Genomic DNA, 18,283 nt, shown 5'->3' on the forward strand with positions numbered 1-18,283 from the left:
GAATTAATCGAGAATTAGTGAACACTAATAGTAGCTTCTACTAACAAATTCAACACTGAACAAAAACACTTTGTCATAGCAAATTATTGTCATCATTATTGTAACTACTATTACAAGTAGTAATATTAAGCGTATCTTACAGACAGACCATAGACAGGCAGGCAGACGCGTTAACAGAAGCGAGTTAATATAGATTATACTTATAAATTATATATGTTGTATATTATTCAGCTGAAATCATGTGTCTGCACATAAAGAACAATCAGTGTGATAACTCCCAATAGCATCAGCTTTCTTAAATGAATTGAAAAATTACAGGAATAGCATGCAATTAATCCCAGCTGACTACATGATAGATCAAAACAAATTTTCTCTTATGCACTTTAAATGTTATCTTTATATCCTGAAAAAACGAAGGAGTGAGTCGTTTTGGTTGTCTAACGAACTTGACCCGTAAAAAGGTTCGAAGAATACGTGTTTAAATTTTGAAGTTGATTGATCAATTCTCTCCAAAGTTATTGTAGAACATATAAACAGGCGGACAACGACTTTGACCTTCATTCTGTAAGTCAAAAGTGAAAACTTGCTACGTTCGTTCAATTATTAATTCCATTTAATCCTGCCAAAGAATAGGCCTAGTCTATCTGAAAGAAAATTCTACACTGTAGAGTTCAGTAGCTAATGAGAAATGGAAATTCGCCAATGAAAAATGACTTGTAGCATTGATATAAGCACAGAATACATAACAATTTTTCTTTACTCCGTGATATAAGGCTGCCTTTTCTATTCCCCATAGAAATTAGCTCACGAAATACAAAATTCACAAAAAAAAAACTGTTCTAATAGAATTACATAGTACGACTGAATAACAGATGATTTGCATGATAAGTATTCATCCAATGAAGTTCATATTCGATAAAAAAACTATACACATTATAGAATGGAACACAAATAATGTATTATTTATGCAATATAATCGTGAATAATTACATAATATGAAATGTATCTGTTATGAGATATGGGTATGGAGAAACTTGTCAAAAATCTGATTTTAAGCTGAGAAATGCAAACATGTTGATACTAGATATTTTCAACAAAATTCAAATAAAAAATAGAAAATAGATTTTCTGCCTGGATATGACGAGCGAACCTTATCGGTTTCAAATTTCACAAAAAATCGACCAGCGATTAGATTTTCTTTATATGAAGGGATCGTATTCAATTGAAAAATAATTACAATTAATTATTCATGCACCTCAAAGCGACTTTTAGCTACTCTATAGCCAAGCACGATTTTCCAACTTTTTTTAATCTAATTCAAATGAAATGTTACAATTCGACATATACTCTGGGCTATTTTGGTAAGAATGTTTTTAAATCCTCCCAAAATTACGCCAGAAATCGACGTAGCTTTGATTCAATTGAAATATTAACTACTTCTAATATCAATTTGATAAAACTATATTTTCTCCTCAATCAGAGATCCATAACATTCCACGGAGCAGAACAGTTTTCTGCTGAAGGATGCAACAGAAAAGTGTTTCGTTTCGTAGTCAGATGTTTGGCACAACCCTATTCAATTTTCAAACAAAGGGGATGTCAGCTTCGACATTTTGGCCTGGGACCAGTTCCAACACTCAACCTTTGTCACTCACTCACACACTCTCTCTCTCTCTCTCTTACACACACACAAATACACACACACACCCACACATGCACACACGAACCTACTTTCTATTATCCACTATTTCCACGTGCACAATGTGTCCAACGTCCAATTTTGAAGCCCTCTGTTTCGAAGTGGGGAGGAGATGATGGTTTGGTTTTCAATTTCGAAGACAAGAGACAAGGCTGTGGCTGTTAGTTCACTGTTCGTGTTCACTACGTAGACGACATATCACACAGTGCGCTCCAATAATCAAGTTGTTTCTGCTGTATCCAGTGAGATATATAGTTAGTTGTAGTATAAAGATTTAATTTTATTGAGTTTAATCTGTTGTTTTTCCAGTTTCTTGTTTTTTTTCATTTTTGTATTCCTTCCTGTGTCTGCTCTTCAGTCTGCAGTATCAGTGCCGGTAAGTGAAAACATCTATATTTTTCAATATTAACTCAATTGTGTTGAAAACAAAATTTAAAACTGTTTTTGAAATTCTAATTTGATGTCTTCAGATCCAGTATTTTCATAAATTTCAAATAGATTTGAACCGCAAAATTACCTGATGATTTTTATCTCCAAGTTTAATCAATTGATATAAGAGAAAAAAATGGCCTTACTTTTCAAATCAGTCTTGATGTTACCATTTTATTAATTTTTTTTTATTTACCATTTTAAAATAATTTACAAATATTGCCTAACTTACTTTTTATTCCTTTATAAATCATTTGGAATAGAATCAACTCTAATTCCAATATTGAACATGAATAAATCAAATTTCATACAATAATTCTTTTGATCTCTTACTCCTCCATCTGGGAGCTTAGGAAAATACCAGTATTTGAAAAAATAATTCACAATACGGTAGGTAAGTCTTGTACCTACTTAGCCAAGAATTTCATGTGAATTTCAAATTTGGTTGCGTTGTAAAACAATAATAGTGCAATGCTCTATCTGGGGACATCAAATTTAATGAGAAGCTTAATTCCAAAAAAAAAATCAATTTTGTTCTCAGATTAATTTGTCTCATAGTCAATTTAAACTGAATTTCCTAGACTAAACTTCTATAGTCAGGTATTCAATTAATTTTAGCAGTCTGTTTTGTGCCAACTGCAATGTTGATGTTAAAAAATTCGATCTATGACATAGTGCCGGTTGCATAAAAGCCTGTTACGTTTTAATCGTGATTAATTCCACGAGATCCAATCAGAGAAGCCATCTTTTCAGAAAGTCCTTCTCAGCTTGGTTCTCGTGGAATAAGCCACAATTAAAATTCAACCTGTTTCTGTGCAACCGGGACATAATGTACGATATCCTATATGATGTAACTTGGATAAAATGCACGGTAACTTTGATAAATATAACGGTAGTTAAAACAAAATTGGAAAAAATTGATAATCATGATAGATCTATTACAATAATAGTTTATGAATAGTATAGAAGAACTTCGAAATGGGAAGTTTATTAATGGAATCAATTGTAGCCTACAATATTCAAGGTCGATAAAATGAAGTTTACTGAATCAAAAATGGATAAATAACCTTTTGTAATTAAGCTTCCCAATCAATGAACAATCATTTATTTTATTCTCCTCCCATTAATCAGTTGAATATTTAGGCTATGAATTTTATGGTGTCTCTCTTATTTGTCACCTATAAATTTGGAAGAAAAATAGCCCAAGGACTATCTTATTATTTTATCTTCCAATGTTATTACATTAGTGTCATTTGCATTGTAAATAAATAATTAAATAAGAACTCATTATGTTCTTGGTATTGTTGTATCAGCTTGGTATCAGCAAAGAGAATCAGTTTAACCAGTTTAGTACAGTAGGTTGAAAATATTATCATATCCTCTTTATCTGTTTAATATTTTTGCTAGATGGATAATAGAGGTGATTATAAATTTTTGCCCTTCTTCTCTATTCTAATTTTATGTGGCCTGGGCCCAGAACATATTGCTGCCTTGTCTGATTGTTTCTCTAATCAGGCCCGATTTATATTCATTGAAGAGGTAAATGTAGTGAAGTTCTTTGTTAAATTGCTAAGCAATTGCATCTCCACAAATTTTATTAGATTTAGTTCAATAATTATATTCCTAGTTTATGTTATGTAAATTCATCTTAAACTTTGCTGTATTGTAAGCTATTGTATAAGTGTATTAGCCAGTATATATTGTAATCTACTTAAAGTACTCAATCAATCTTTCTCTCACTCTCTCACTCTCTCTCTCTCTCTCTCTCTCTCTCTCTATCTATCTATCTATCTATCTCTCTCTTCATATTTATCCTATCCTTTCATCTCTCTCTCTCTGAAAAATATAATTTTTGTTTCAAAACATCTGATCATCAAATCATAAGCTGAAATGTGAAAATAATATTCATTTTGCCGATACCTGTGTTAAAGCAATGGCAAAAATTTAAACTTTGTTCATTCATCATGTCCAGGGTGACTTTTTTCAAAATATGAGGTGTCATTTCAAAAAAGCATGTTCGCCTATTCTTCTCTTCTTCTTTTTTCTGTTCAACTTCTTCTTTCTTCTCGTTTTCTTCTTCATCATATTATTTTCATCATCTTCTTCTTCTTCTTCTTCTTCTTCTTCTTCTTCTTCTTCTTCTTCTTCTTCTTCTTCCACCTCTTCTTCTTCTTCTTCTTCTTCTTCTTCTTCTTCTTCTTCTTCTTCTTCTTCTTCTTCTTCTTCTTCTTCTTCTTCTTCTTCTTCTTCTTCTTCTCTTTTTTCTTCTTCTTCTTCCACCTCTTCTTCTTCTTCTTCCACCTCTTCTTCTTCTTCTTCTTCTTATTCTTATTCTTCTTCTTCTTCTCTTTTTTCTTCTTCTTCTTCTCTTTTTTCTTCTTCTTCTTCTTCTTCTTCTTCTTCTTCTTCTTATTCTTATTCTTCTTCTTCTTCTTTTTCTTCTTCTTCTCTCTCACCCTTTCCTTTTTACTGCCTTTCTCTTTCTCAAATTATTTCTTTCCTTGTCTATCTGTATTTCTCTATCTCCTTCTCTTTCTCTCTTAATTTCTAAATTTTCTAATCAAGATCTTCTGTCAAGATCTAAATTTTAATGCATTCTTTCAAACTTACTCATCATCCCCTTCAATTTGACGTATTAAACCTACAGATTAGTTCAGTAGTTACTGATATCTTAGAGTTGAACTGTACATTATACATAGATGATATATTTTTCAAAAACTAAAAATTTAACACCCCCAAATATTCTGCGCCTTGGACCACAAATTTTAGTGCCTAGTCCACTAATTCATTAATTAATAAATGTGTGGAGTGCTGTATAAGTGGGGCCTGGGCCACAAGAAGTTGAATAATCCAATTAGTTCACAACCAGTGATGTATGAATAAGTAAGTTGATTTAATATTGTTATGAGTTTCTCACCTGACTAGATCTAATGAATCCCTTTTTCAGATAAATAAAAAAATGTACGCTGTATGCAAACTTCCGGAAGAAAATGATGCACTCATTACAGTGTGCGCTAAGTGGCTGGTTGAGTGCAATACATTCACATTCTATCCGCCGAGATCTTAAAGCGTGAGTTCATTGTTGAAGAAAAACGCTGATCCCAATTTCTCATCATGGCCAAAATATCCCGTTGAGGTCATGGATTTCTATGGTGAGCAGTTTTTCAATAAATTATCATTTGAGAGAATTTTCATCAGCTCAACTCCATTCAATTTGACTTGTTTTGTATTAATTCGAAATGTGAATTATTATTGTATTAATATAATCTCACTGATTTCTAGTCATCCACATAATGTCACAAAGTATTTTACAAAGCTTCAAATATATCAACGCCAACTATTGCATAATATACATTCTTATCGATAAAAATTTTTCAATGATTGATATATTTTTCAATCAAATTGCTTGTTGATAAGGTTTTTCATTTCATCAATACATTGCAATTTATTATTAGGCTACACTATACTTTCCAAAGGCTAATGGGCGACCAAGTTCATTTGTATAGTATTATTATGTGGTCTACCTGCATGTTTGAATAATTGACTAACTTCAAGTACAACTAATTATTCGTCAATGGTGGAACCTAGTATTCCACTATAATATCAATATTATGTCGTAAATCGTGGATTTATATCCTTCGTTCGTCGATTTTAGTATTCTTTTTCCTACTGTTTCTAGAAACGTATGAAAAAGCAAAGGCGAAAACCCGAAAAGCCTGCGACACATCAAATCTCGACACCTCTGATGAGGAAGAGTCGAGGAGATCTCGCTGCGCTAGACGGAAGAGGAACCTTAGTCAGGAGCTGCAGTTCCTGGAGGAGCAGCCATCACGCAACCAGAACAAGAGTCCACCATACCCCGATTTCGAGGAAGAGCCGGTAGCCACTTACCAGATGCTCCAGACACGTCATAAGTCACCCTCAAATTCCTATGAATCACCTGCAAACTCCTTCCAACCAGCTTCAACTTCCTACCCCCAATCCTCAAATTCTTTCCATACACCCCCAAGTTCTCATCAACCACCTCCAATTTCCGACCACCCACCCCAAAGCTCATATCAATCATCATCCTCCATCCATCCATCGACTTCCAATGTCACACCAATAGGGTATTATGCGACCCCTTCCCCCCAACAGCATACGTTCCAACATACAAATCAATCAACAATGTGTGAGTAATCTGTTTATATACATTTGAAATTAATTAGGACGTCTTTCCTAGGAGGTTAATTTAGTAGGTTAAGTTCCATACACTTGAATTCAGGTCCAATTTCCAGTCAAAACATTCGAAAAACAGAGAAGTTCTAGATTTTGATTGTTTACAAACCAAATTGAATAACAAAATAACACTCACTAATCACTTCTGAAATTCTGATATACTTTAATTTAGAATGATATACTATTTGCTTCAATATTTGTTGGTCATGTCAACAAATAAGATATTTTTATCAAGTCAAATATAATACGATATTTAAAGTTGAACATCTTATTGAATAATAGGAATTGAATTTGAGCTTAATATGTTATCAGGAAGTTTTTGATATTTTCTTTTCCCTCTATATATTGGATCCCTTATTTCAATCAACTTATTCTGTCAATAATCATACCAAAGTTTCGATAAATCCTTTAATTGATTTCTAAAGCTGGGTTTACACCAAATTTATTAACATGATGTTTATTTTTCCGTCCTTATAGAATCTATAAGATTGAACGGAACTTGACAAACACATATGTTCATCATGTGTATGATAAGTTATGTTCAATACAATAGAATCTATAAGGACAGAGAAATAAACATTTTGTTAATATCTGGTGTAAACGCAGCTTAAATATTTTTCATTAAAAAAAATCATCACCTAATTAGTTATTGCTACTATTACAGCGGAGGAGCGAGGCCTGTCTGGCCAAATTGCCAGACTTCAAATGTCAATTTATGATTTGAGTCACCGACTCGAACATTATGCAAAAACAATGGAGCAGCTTGTTAATGCAGCAGCTGTTAGAAGTGCTGGTATTGATGAAGAAACATCGTCGGAGATGACGCTTCCTCTAAGAAGCATGGAAGATTTCCAATCATTGGAAATGGACATGAAGAACGGGAGGAAAAAATCGTTTGTGAGTAGCTCCAGCAATAACTTAAATAATATTTTAAAAAATGATTGAATAGTTTTCAATTTATTTATTCAATTAGTTATTCATTAATTCATTTATCACATTATATAATATATACTGAATAAGTACACCAAAGACGATATATGGTCTACAATCTTGATACATTATTCTTGTGCTTTGTTATAAAAAGTGTTTCAGATGAGTACTATAAACTTTCATTTATAAAAAAGTTCCGCAATCTACTGGTAAAATTTCCAATGAACAGAATGACTTACTCATCAAATTTATAATTCTTAACACGTAGAGACATAATGAACTGAACTGATCATTCGCATTGCAAAATTAAATTAAGTACGGTATGCAATAAAACTAGTCCAAAATTTTAAATTTTTAATTTATTTCGTTGCAGGGGTGCCCACAAGGGGGGGGGCATGGCGCAATTTGCGCCATCAACATTTTTGGGGGGGGCATGATTTTTTTTATATTTTATGTCAACATTTTGAATCATGGCTAAAAAATCAAGGTATTAAATAGAGATATCCTAATGTAGTTAATTTTAATACTTCTTCCCACCTTTACAATGTTATATTCTGCAAAGTGTAACTCAATATAAAGCATAAAAAATACAATTGATAATAATATCTTGTATGCAGGAATATTAGTAATTTCAAGCCTATGAGTTTGAAGGTAAATCTTTAAAAAAAATAAATTATAACTTCATCATCCACTATTATTCTGATTTCCTTTGTTTAATTTTAATTTTTAATGGTCCTGTGTTTGAGTTTCCTTGCTGTTGCAACTTAATTTTCTTAAAAGCACAATAATAAGTTAAATGTGATGTACATTTTAATCTAATAATCATTTTAATTTCGAAGGCGTTTTATGATGATATTAATGTCTCTGAAATGGGAATGCAATTATAAACAACATCGCAAACTAAAAGAATCTCCTCTTTTATGTGAGATGAATGATTTTTGTAAAAATATAATCGTGAAGTAAGATACGTTTGATAAAAAAAATCAAGAAATTTTGGATATTTTTCTCATTTTTACAGTCTCGACAGTTTTTCGATATAAACAGTGATGCAAGATCAATTTATGGCAACTCAGCTTATAGAGCATGAAACTTTCTCTCATTTAAGACCAATCGCAAGCTTCTATCATGTGTTGTACTCATTTTAGAGACTCTTTAATAACAGTAAAATCGCAAGAAAAATGAGAAAATAAAGATCATCATTCAATTGGCTGTAACTTTTTAACGGCATTGAAAACAGAAGTATATTTCATGGGAGTGAAAAGAGGAGAAAATTCATCACAACCTCCACTACTTTCTGGATTTTTTATCTGAAGTGTTCCACAAGATACGCAACGTTGCATATGCGAGACTGTGAAAATGGGGGAAATATCACAAATTTCTCGCACATTCAAAGTTGCGTATCTTGTGGAACACTTCAGATAAAAAATCAAAAAAGTAGTCCTGCGCGACCAGTCAATTCATTGGAAATAAAATCTTATTATCTTTAATATTATATAGAGAATGCTTTATCTCGATAAATTCAAGGTTCTCGAGATTGAATGGAAAACTTAAAAAAGTCCAAAATTTTGGGGGTGAAGTCGCCCTCTGGCGTGTGAGCAAATTTCAGATTAGAATTTAGCGCCCCAAAATACAGATAGAACGATCGAAAAAAATGCTTTCGGGGCTGTTTCCTGAAAAACGACCATTTGACTGGACTATAAGTTGTTATCCTATTATATTAAGCGAGCAATTTCTGTATATCTGTTTGTATTTTTCTATTCTAATATCTGATATCTGGTTATATGGTTATTTATGTTCGACGGATCTCGAAAACGGCTCTAACGATTTTCACGAAATTCGGAATATAGTAGGTTTATGATATCAAAATTCGATTGCACTAGGTCTCATCCCTGAGAAAACTCCCTGAAGGACATGAAAAGGATAATATTCATCCTTGGAAAAACAGATGATGATTTCGTCGTCTGTCGATAACAGAAGATGTGTGTGCCTGTGTGGGAGATCAGCTGTGTAATCAATTAGCTTATCGTATCTCGCGAGAAATCTAGAAATTTTAATTCACTCGATCAAAATACAGTAATCTGATTTGTTGACATGAGATGGTATATATCATAATATTCAAAGTTAATCATTATTTTACAGCTCTAAGTGATTAGTGAGTGTTATTTTGTTATTCAATTTGGTATGTAAACAATCTAAATTAGAACTTTTATGTTTTCAAATATTTGGACTGAAAATTTCACTTGAATTCAAGTCTATGAAACATAACCTACTTTTTGGAAGATTAAATATTCCAACTATAATTTTTATAGTGAATAAATAAAAAAATTCGAGGAAGAAACAGTTTTGGGCTGTGCCTGTTAGTCCTTCCCCAATCATTTCAAAGAATTGAGTTCTGTTTATCAATGAATAAATAACGAGCAAAGCTTGGTGCCCCGATATTTGGTATTAATAGATAGAATTTACAAAATGTACTTGTTCAGATGATATCTTTATTCCAAAAACCAAACCATTTGAAGATACATTTTGTTCGACTTGTGTTATAATTTACTCCTGTAATGTTAAAAAGTAAATACTACCAACAACATAATATCAGTGACAACCTGTTCCAATTTATGATAAATATCGGGGCACCGAGCTCCGCTCTGGGGTACCTACAAAAGCATATAAAAATTATTAAGAAAGAAGAAATTATAATAAATATTCCTAGTTCATATAGAAAGGTTCTATCTAATCACAGTGGATTGAGATTAATTCGCAGAGGAATGCAAAAATTTTTCTCACAAAAGCATGTTAAATTTTAATCCTGATTAATTTCACGAGAAACAAATCACAGAAGACCATCTCAAAAAGATGGCTTATCTCATTGGTTCTACTGGAATTAATCAGGATTAAAATTTAACCGGCTTTTGTACAACTGCCACTAGGTACCTGATTGAATTAGGTACAAAAGTTCAACAGCTGAGTCATAATTTTGTCTGAGTCCCACACACATGCACTCGCTCACTCACTTCCACCATCAATAGACGACGAAATTATCAGCTGTTTCCAAGGATGAATAAATTCTTTTAATGTCCTTCAGCGAGTTTCCCTAGGGATGAGAACTAGTGCAATCGAATTTTTATATTATAAACATACTATGTTCTGAATTTCGTGAGAATCGTTAGAGCCGTTTTCGAGATCCGGTGAAATACAAACATATAAACATCTAAACATCAAAACATCTAAACAGAAATTTCTCGTTTAATAGTATAGAATTTAGAATACCTAAACTTGCCGACATTATTGTATGAATAAAATCGTTCCAAATTTGTATGAATGTTCACCAAAATTGCTATAAAAGAATATCAATGATATTATTATTATTCAACTTTTTATAAGTAACCTTTACATTATTTAAAAAGCAAAGCCTCCCTTACTTATATTTTAATATCCTATTAAAATATTTGTAATGTAGTTATTCCTGATGTAATGTAGTACTTTCCAGTCCTTCCGAACAAGAACGGGTGCACTGCTAGTCTCAAAAATAATATGAAAAAGATACTTTATTTCTATTTTAAAAGAGATAAGAAACGATGGTATATATTTTTACAATATTATGAAAACAGAAAGAATTCCTCACTAGAACAAAGGTAGATAATGCTCTTTGGAAGATTAGAATGTAAGATGTGAATTTTATTGTCATACACTGACTAATGCAAAAAACTAAAGGGTTGGGAATTGGGATACTTTGGGGGGGGCATTACACTTGGATTGGGGGGGGCTTGCGCCATTGCCCTTGGGGGGGCTGGGCACCCCTGTTTCGTTGAATTGAAAAATACAATGAACGTTTTCAACTTTAATGTTTATTGGAATTCTCAAGCTTGGAAGGGATATTACTGAATAGTCAATGATAAACTTGTATCTTGAATGGATAAAACCTTTTTAAAGTTCAATGCTGAGAAAATTTATGACCATAATTCTGTAAATTTTACCCAAACCCAGAAATCGCGATTAAATGGAGACAAAACATTGAATTTTCAAATACTGTTTGTTTGAATCTTTTCAACTAATAGGAAAAATACAGTAAATATGCCTAAGAAATTTTCTGTTAATTTGAATTGAACATAGGGAGTCTCAAGATGCGTTTACACCAAAGTTATTAACAAAGTGTTAATAACTTAATCCTTATAGATTCTATTAGATTGAACGGAACTTGACAAACACATAATTATGTCCATCATGTGTTTTTCAAGTTTCGTTCAATCCAAAGACCTTAAAGATGCATAGACTCACATGGAGCGCTAGTGTCGTACTTGGAATTGAATTCGGCCATTGAGGGGGCAACCTATAAGATTATTACATACCAATGCCTTATATTCTACAATAATTTAACAACTATATAGATATTATATCTCAAATTTATGCTAAAATACCCCAATGGCGGCCTTCAATTTCAAGTAAGAGCTATCATTGGGAAGGCATAGGCATTGTGGGTCTATATCTCTTTAAGGTCTTTGATTCAATCTAATAGAATCTATTAGGATTAAGTTATTAACATTTTGTTAATAACTTTGGCGTAAACCCAGCTTAAGAGTTAAACCCAGGTTTCGTTAAGACCCCCACGCGCGCATTTAACTGTATCATTTTTGGAACGTCATCTGAGAGACATCGTAGATTTCTTTCAGCCTCTTTCCTAGAATAATCTTTCTATAGGATATACAGAACTGAGCTCCACTAAAAAAGAAAGTTCATGCAGAATGAATATCCTTCATTTCTCAAACCATTTATGGTCGATCATTTCACACAGTACTAATAAAATTGTTTTGATTTTTTTAGATAAAGTACATGAGGAGAGTGGGGGGCGCTGATATTGGCCAATGTGTCAATAACATATTGCGTCGATTGATGATTGATGAGCTGGCCATGCAATTTTCATACACTAGCCGTACTTCAAATGGCAACACAAAAACTCCATTCCATGGGAGTGAAATATCTAAATGCATACTGAGTAAGTAGGCTATTCCTTTAGTTATAGTCAAATATACATGCCATTTTTGGTTATGTAAATATGGATGTTACTTATTTATTGTATGTTAATTTTATATATTAGCAAGGTTAGCATTTCAGGCCATATTTACACTGCACTGTAGTAGATAGCCGTATTTGTTTTTCAAATTATAGGTACCGAATGTGAATAAAAATATAAATTCAAGTACCCTTTTTAAAATTAGCCTATTTCTATTTAGAGATATAGATATTGAGATAATATTATTTCTATTTTTCTCAGATTTCTATTTTTATGTATATCCAAAAGTAGCTCTAAAGAAAAAAAGACTATAGGTATGTTTTTCCCAGTATGCGTTCACCCTTAAGGCTGTGCAAAGGCTAAAAGTAAACTTTCTACTGGTGATATTTTTCAAAGTTTTTCGATTAATTTGTATATCATCAAGCTATAAAAATGAAATGGTTTTCTAAGGGAAACATTTTTTCCGCAATCATTACTTTTTGAGATATGAGCGCCTAAAGTCTAAATTTTTGGGACAGAACATTTCAAATTCGGTAGGAGATAAATCCATGAGATTTGGAGGATACATTTCAAAAGATTTTTGTTTTATTCAATCAACAATACCGTGAAGAATTTATTCTCTGAATCATATGGATTTAATTTATACCGAATTTGAAATGTTCTGTCCCCAAAATTTAAACTTTAGGTGCTCATATCGCAAAAAGTAATGATCGGTAAAAAATGTTTTCCTAAGAAAACTTTTCAATTTTCATAGCTTGATGATATACATATCGAAAAACTTTGAAACATATCACCAGTAGAAAGTTTATTTTTAGCCTTTGCACAGCCTTAAACACCAACTCGCTCAAAGCTGCAACCATATTAGTTCAGTCAATATAGATAATTATGAAAAAGGGGGCCTGCTAGCAATTTATATTTTGGTTCTGATTTTTAATACCTATATTTTTTGATACATAAATGAAAATTGAACTTGAACTCTCAACAGTAGATATATTAAAAAAATGGTACATGTTATTCATTATCAAAATCTGGGAATAAAATAGTTTTAGGCGAAGCCTGCTATTCTTTCCCAATCATATTTATATGATTTGTGATTGTATCCACACATGGATAAATAAATTTAGAACCAACCAATATTTTCATGCAAAGTTGCCTTGTGCTATATAGATACATAGTGGCCCAAAGACCTTGTATTTTCGATTATTTATCCAGTTTTCAGTTATTTCCTACAAATCCAGTTATCAAACAGAGAAATTTGTTCTCGCCTTTTTCAGATGATGAAATTCTGAAAAAAATGAAATCATTCGGAACTCTTTATCTTAATAAGTACCGGACTGAGTTACAATTTTTCAATAATGAGTAAAATTCTAGGAAAAAATCAATTTCAGTTTTTGATCATCAATATCTTCCGATTGTTACCATTCAGATCTATATGGGATAGAGCGTTCTACCTGGTCTTATATTGTTGAGCACAAAATCATCACCAGAGAGAATTAGAAATTTCCATTTTAATGGTAACAATTGGAAGATATGATCAGAATCTGAAATTCATCAGAATTGATTTCTTCTTAAAATTTCACTCGTTTTTGAAAAATTCAACTCAGTACTCATTGGAGATAGAGAGTTGAAAACAATATCATTTATTCAGAATTTCATAATCTTAAAACCTGGCTACAGCGAATTTTTCTGTTCAATCACTGGATTTGTTGGAAATAGCTGAGAACTGAACAGATAACTGAAAATACGAGTTTTTGGGCCACTCTGTATCTAGTACGGTACAAGGAAATTTTGCATGAAAAAATTGGTTTTGGACTTTTCTTCTGTATCCGCACAATAAATTAAAAATCAGAGCTAGGAACAATTAAAATTGCAAGCACCATAAATCGCTGTCTCAGAACAATGCTGTAACATCTCAAAAAAAAAAAAAAAAAACATTTTTGAGCTTCATATATATATAGTGACTGGACTATTCTGGTAATCACAACTAATATTAAAGGTGGCATTCTTAAACCGACTCTATAGCCGCGGTTCACACTTCTGCCAGTTCACTCATTTGTCAAACTTCTTGTAACATAAATCCAACATTAAAACTGTACCTTAGAACAAGAACCAATAATTCTAAAATTTGAAATTTTAAGACAAGAGCATTTAAAAAATTGAATCAAAAGTATCTACACTCTTATTGAAATGCTATTTTTGTTATAAAATGATCTATCAGGCTATAACAAGTTTCACAATTAAGAGCATAACAATAATTCTTATGGTCTTTTGTAAGGCTGAACTTATGCTGCTTCTTGCTCATTGATGCGGCGGATCAAGGTTTTGCTAAAATATTTTCATTTTCATACCATGCGAGAATGTTATTTTATTAGAATTCTTTTGTGACAATTTTGCAGTATTTTTGTATCAATAGGATTCTGTGCTTCTCTTGAATAAATTCTGACTTATGATTATATGGGTTGAAATTTGGAAAAACCTTTTTGTTCACATTTTAAGCCAATCAAAGATTTTGGAATCTCCAAGAAGTATATTTCATCATGAGTTTAATAATATTGATGCAATTTGTATTTTGCCACCTATTATGTGAGAAGGTGATCTAGTAGTATATTGTTTGCTATACTATCACTATGACTGTATCTATCAATGTATTGCTATATTATTTCTTATCCAATTTTGTCACAGTTGCTGTTCAAACGTTGTTTGGAGAAATTGCAACGGAGGTGAAATATGGACTGTTGGCGTCTAAATGGCTCCAACAAGCCAGAACGAGGGTGTTGAGAAGGTGAGTGAACAATTTTTTATTGTTTAAAATCAAAACGAAAATTATTTAGCTTATCATTTCTAACTGTGATTTTTTTGTTATTGATGCAAAAGTATGAAATAATCATAAATTAGTAGTCCCAATACATCTGGAAAAATTCCAAATCAGTTACTTGAATCAAAGAAGAATCCATCGTTTCGTCCACTTCACCGCTTGCTCCCAATACTCTTTTTCAATTTCTTCTACATGTTTGCCTTTTTGCATCCAATGTCCAATCACTGCTACCCAAAGACGGAACCTCCTTCAAACACAGTTTTTCAAAAACCTTTGAAATTCAACGATACATATGCACATATACAGAGTGAGTCGTATGTATGGGAACCCTTAAATAATTTGGAGACTGTTGTAGGTTCATAGAGAAATAATAGCATAATAGCTTATGCTATGGTTTCTCTATAAAAATAATACTGTAACTTATAGTTATATATAGATAAGTTATTGATAGAATACTCTACCTTTCAACGTACAACTGAATTCCAACCCCTCATAAGGGGGTGACTTGGCGGTTTTAATTGGAATATTTAAAACACCCATTGTGTGGTTAAACACTTTAAAGGTCTTTCTAAAACGAGAAAGATGGCATCAATATGAATGTCAACAATATCAATATGATACTTTTATCAAAAATGATGGCTGATTGAAGTTTTAGTTTTCATAGAAATGATTGGTGAAAGTAAATAAAACTTGAAACAACACCTTTTTTTATGAATAACGAAACACATTGAAAAAATTGATTATTTATTAGTAATATGTTTGGTACTTTCTACATTTCATTTCAAAAGATGCTCAAAATGCTCTCGTTTGACAGTGTGCCAAACTGTCATAAATGTAAATGAGATGCAAAGGCCTTATGAAGGCCTAAGTCATCTCCTTATGAGGGGTTGAAATTCATATGTATGTCAAAAGGTAGAGTATTCGAAAGTTATCCTGAAAGTTACTTATCCTGGAAGTTACAGGATAAATGTACAACAGTTAATATGTACATGTATGGATAATCACAGTTAATACGTACAACAGTCTCCAACTTATTAAAGTTTTTTGCATGATATTTTTTAAATGTCATGGAGATCACTCCAAGAACCATAGATCGTACCTTGCCCATATGCTTCTTCGAGGACACGTAGACAAAGCTAGAAGACAAAAATAACTATATCTCAGTAATTTATTATAGGATTTTACAAAATCAGGCATTATTCTCTTGAGAATTTGAAGTTCTGAATTCTAATCATGATACACATTTCCATTGAACAATGATTTAGACAGTAAACTCAAATTTAAATTTGTAATGTAGACATGATACCATACTAAATTTTTAAGGAAAATGTTCATCCATTAACAAAATATGGTGAATATTCTCAAAAAATGGAATGACGGATTACATGAAACCTATGGATGATTCGGAATTTTTCCAACGACATAATCTGTTTGTTTTACCTTGAAGAATACCGTGCTTGTGGTAGTACTGATGTATGTATTTTTGGGATACTCTGTACCTTTTATATCTGGTTATTTATGTCCAACGGATCTCGAAAACGGCTCTAACGATTTGAAACATATTAGGCTTATTATATAAAAATTCGATTGCCCTGGGTCTCATCCCTGGGAAAACTCACTGAAGGAAATGAAAAGGAAAATAATTATTCACTATTAATGGAGAGGATAATAATTATTATACTTGGAAAAACAGATGATAATTTCGTCGTCTGTCAATAACAGAAGATGCGTGTGCCTGTGTGGGAGATAAGCTGTATAATCAATCAGCTTACCGTATCTCACGAGAAATATGATCTAGAAATTCCAATAGACTTGATCAAAATAATCTGATTTGTTGAAATGACATGGTATATCATTCTAAATTAGAGTATAATATACTTTATATCTATTACTATATGATATGATAATATCAGTACCTAGTAGATATTATCATAATTTACAAAGTTAATCATTATTTCACAGTTTTAAGTGTTCAGTGAGTGTTATTTTGTTATTCAATTTGATTTGTAAACAATATAAATTAGAACGTTTCTGTTTCCAAATGTTTGGGCTGAAAATTTGAGCTGAGTTCAAGTGTATGAAACATAACCTATTTTTGGAATATTTAGCCTATAGTGCATAAATCAAAATTCGGGGAAGAAACGGTTTTGGGCTGTGCCTGTTAGTCCTTTCCCAATCATTTCAAATAATTGAGTTCCATTTATCAATAAATAAATAAATACCCAACGAGTGAAGCCTGGTGCCCTGATGATATTGAGTTAGTAAATAAGCTACATAATCAGCATTCTGAGAATTGATTACCGAGAAATTATATTTTACTTATGATAACCTATAAAGTTATCCCACTAAAAAGTACATTTCATATTTTACAGGACCAAGAGCAGAGAGACTGATGAAGCTCAAATCGAGGACAATAACATTTGAAAGTGAAAATAAAGTAGTAGTATAAGTAGTACCGTAGTTTTTGTAATATTTAATTAAAATCTCTGCATTCTATTGAAAATAATGTTTTCTTATTCACATTTCTCGCTCATAATGATATACTCTGACATGGCTTACTTTAGATAATATATCTATAGTAGGCTGTGACTCTGGAGGTAAGCTATAAAGAAAATAACTATATTATTCAATGTAATAATTGATGTGTTACTCAACTGTAAATAACTATATTCCAATTGAGGTAAAAACACTTCACTCACATGGGCTACTTTTCAACAAATTAATAAAAATAATATAAAAATATTGAAGCACCTTTATGAAAATAAGCATATGTTCATATTATAATATGATTTCAACTTAAAAATGACCTAAGTTAGGGTCGAAACCAAAGTTGTTGAACTATTTTAAAGTTTTTAAAAAATAGAGGGTACTTCAAGATTTTTATTTTGTTTCTATTAATTTCCAATTGAGGTGTTGCTAGCATAAAGAACTGTTCGAACTATAGCAGATTTGATTTAATTCATCAAATGGCGAGTGACTCATGCATAGCTTCCTCTCAGGATAGTCTGCAAGCTGATTAGCTTGGTTAGCTGAGGTCAAACTTGACTCACTCAATACAGCTACAGAGACCGCTTATAGACTGCCCTGACAGGAGAGAATGAATGAGTAATTTGCCATTCACAGGAGAATTTTAAGGAACATTTCAATTTGAATATATAGATTTCATCTATATATAGAATGTATGGAT

General features: G+C 31.9%; 3 protein-coding genes across 4 annotated transcripts in view; all 3 read left to right on the forward strand.

The window, feature by feature from the left end:
• The window catches only part of LOC111060672 (gastrula zinc finger protein XlCGF17.1-like), a 458,016-nt gene that overhangs the window by 82,840 nt on the left and 356,893 nt on the right, over nt 1–18,283 (forward strand). The window lies entirely within an intron of this gene.
• Nucleotides 1,899–17,599, forward strand: LOC120354206. 2 transcript variants are annotated; one of them, XM_039440876.1, is made up of 5 exons: nt 1,899–2,075; nt 7,011–7,243; nt 12,092–12,263; nt 14,964–15,063; nt 17,469–17,599. In XM_039440876.1, exons 2-5 carry the CDS (start codon nt 7,052–7,054, stop codon nt 17,518–17,520), a joined length of 516 nt encoding a protein of 171 aa, XP_039296810.1. In that variant the 5' UTR covers nt 1,899–2,075; nt 7,011–7,051; the 3' UTR covers nt 17,521–17,599. The 2 variants fall into 2 exon arrangements, with proteins under 2 accessions (XP_039296810.1, XP_039296809.1); XM_039440875.1 differs by lacking the exon at nt 1,899–2,075 and adding an exon at nt 6,281–6,299.
• LOC120354246 lies at nt 4,847–6,236 on the forward strand. Its single transcript, XM_039441120.1, has 3 exons — nt 4,847–5,280; nt 5,808–6,007; nt 6,090–6,236. Exons 1-3 carry the CDS (start codon nt 5,268–5,270, stop codon nt 6,234–6,236), a joined length of 360 nt encoding a protein of 119 aa, XP_039297054.1. The 5' UTR covers nt 4,847–5,267.

The sequence above is a fragment of the Nilaparvata lugens genome, chromosome 14 (genome assembly GCF_014356525.2).
Source record: "Nilaparvata lugens isolate BPH chromosome 14, ASM1435652v1, whole genome shotgun sequence".
Classification (NCBI taxonomy): domain Eukaryota; kingdom Metazoa; phylum Arthropoda; class Insecta; order Hemiptera; family Delphacidae; genus Nilaparvata; species Nilaparvata lugens.

Bases quoted from the DNA above. Each gene is read 5' to 3' on its own strand.
- LOC120354246 (XM_039441120.1), top strand. The intron at 6,008-6,089 runs GTAGCCACTTAC...CCTTCCAACCAG, and splicing joins CCGATTTCGAGGAAGAGCCG to CTTCAACTTCCTACCCCCAA.
- LOC120354206 (XM_039440875.1), top strand. The intron at 12,264-14,963 runs GTAAGTAGGCTA...ATTTTGTCACAG, and splicing joins AATATCTAAATGCATACTGA to TTGCTGTTCAAACGTTGTTT. The intron at 15,064-17,468 runs GTGAGTGAACAA...CATATTTTACAG, and splicing joins AGAACGAGGGTGTTGAGAAG to GACCAAGAGCAGAGAGACTG.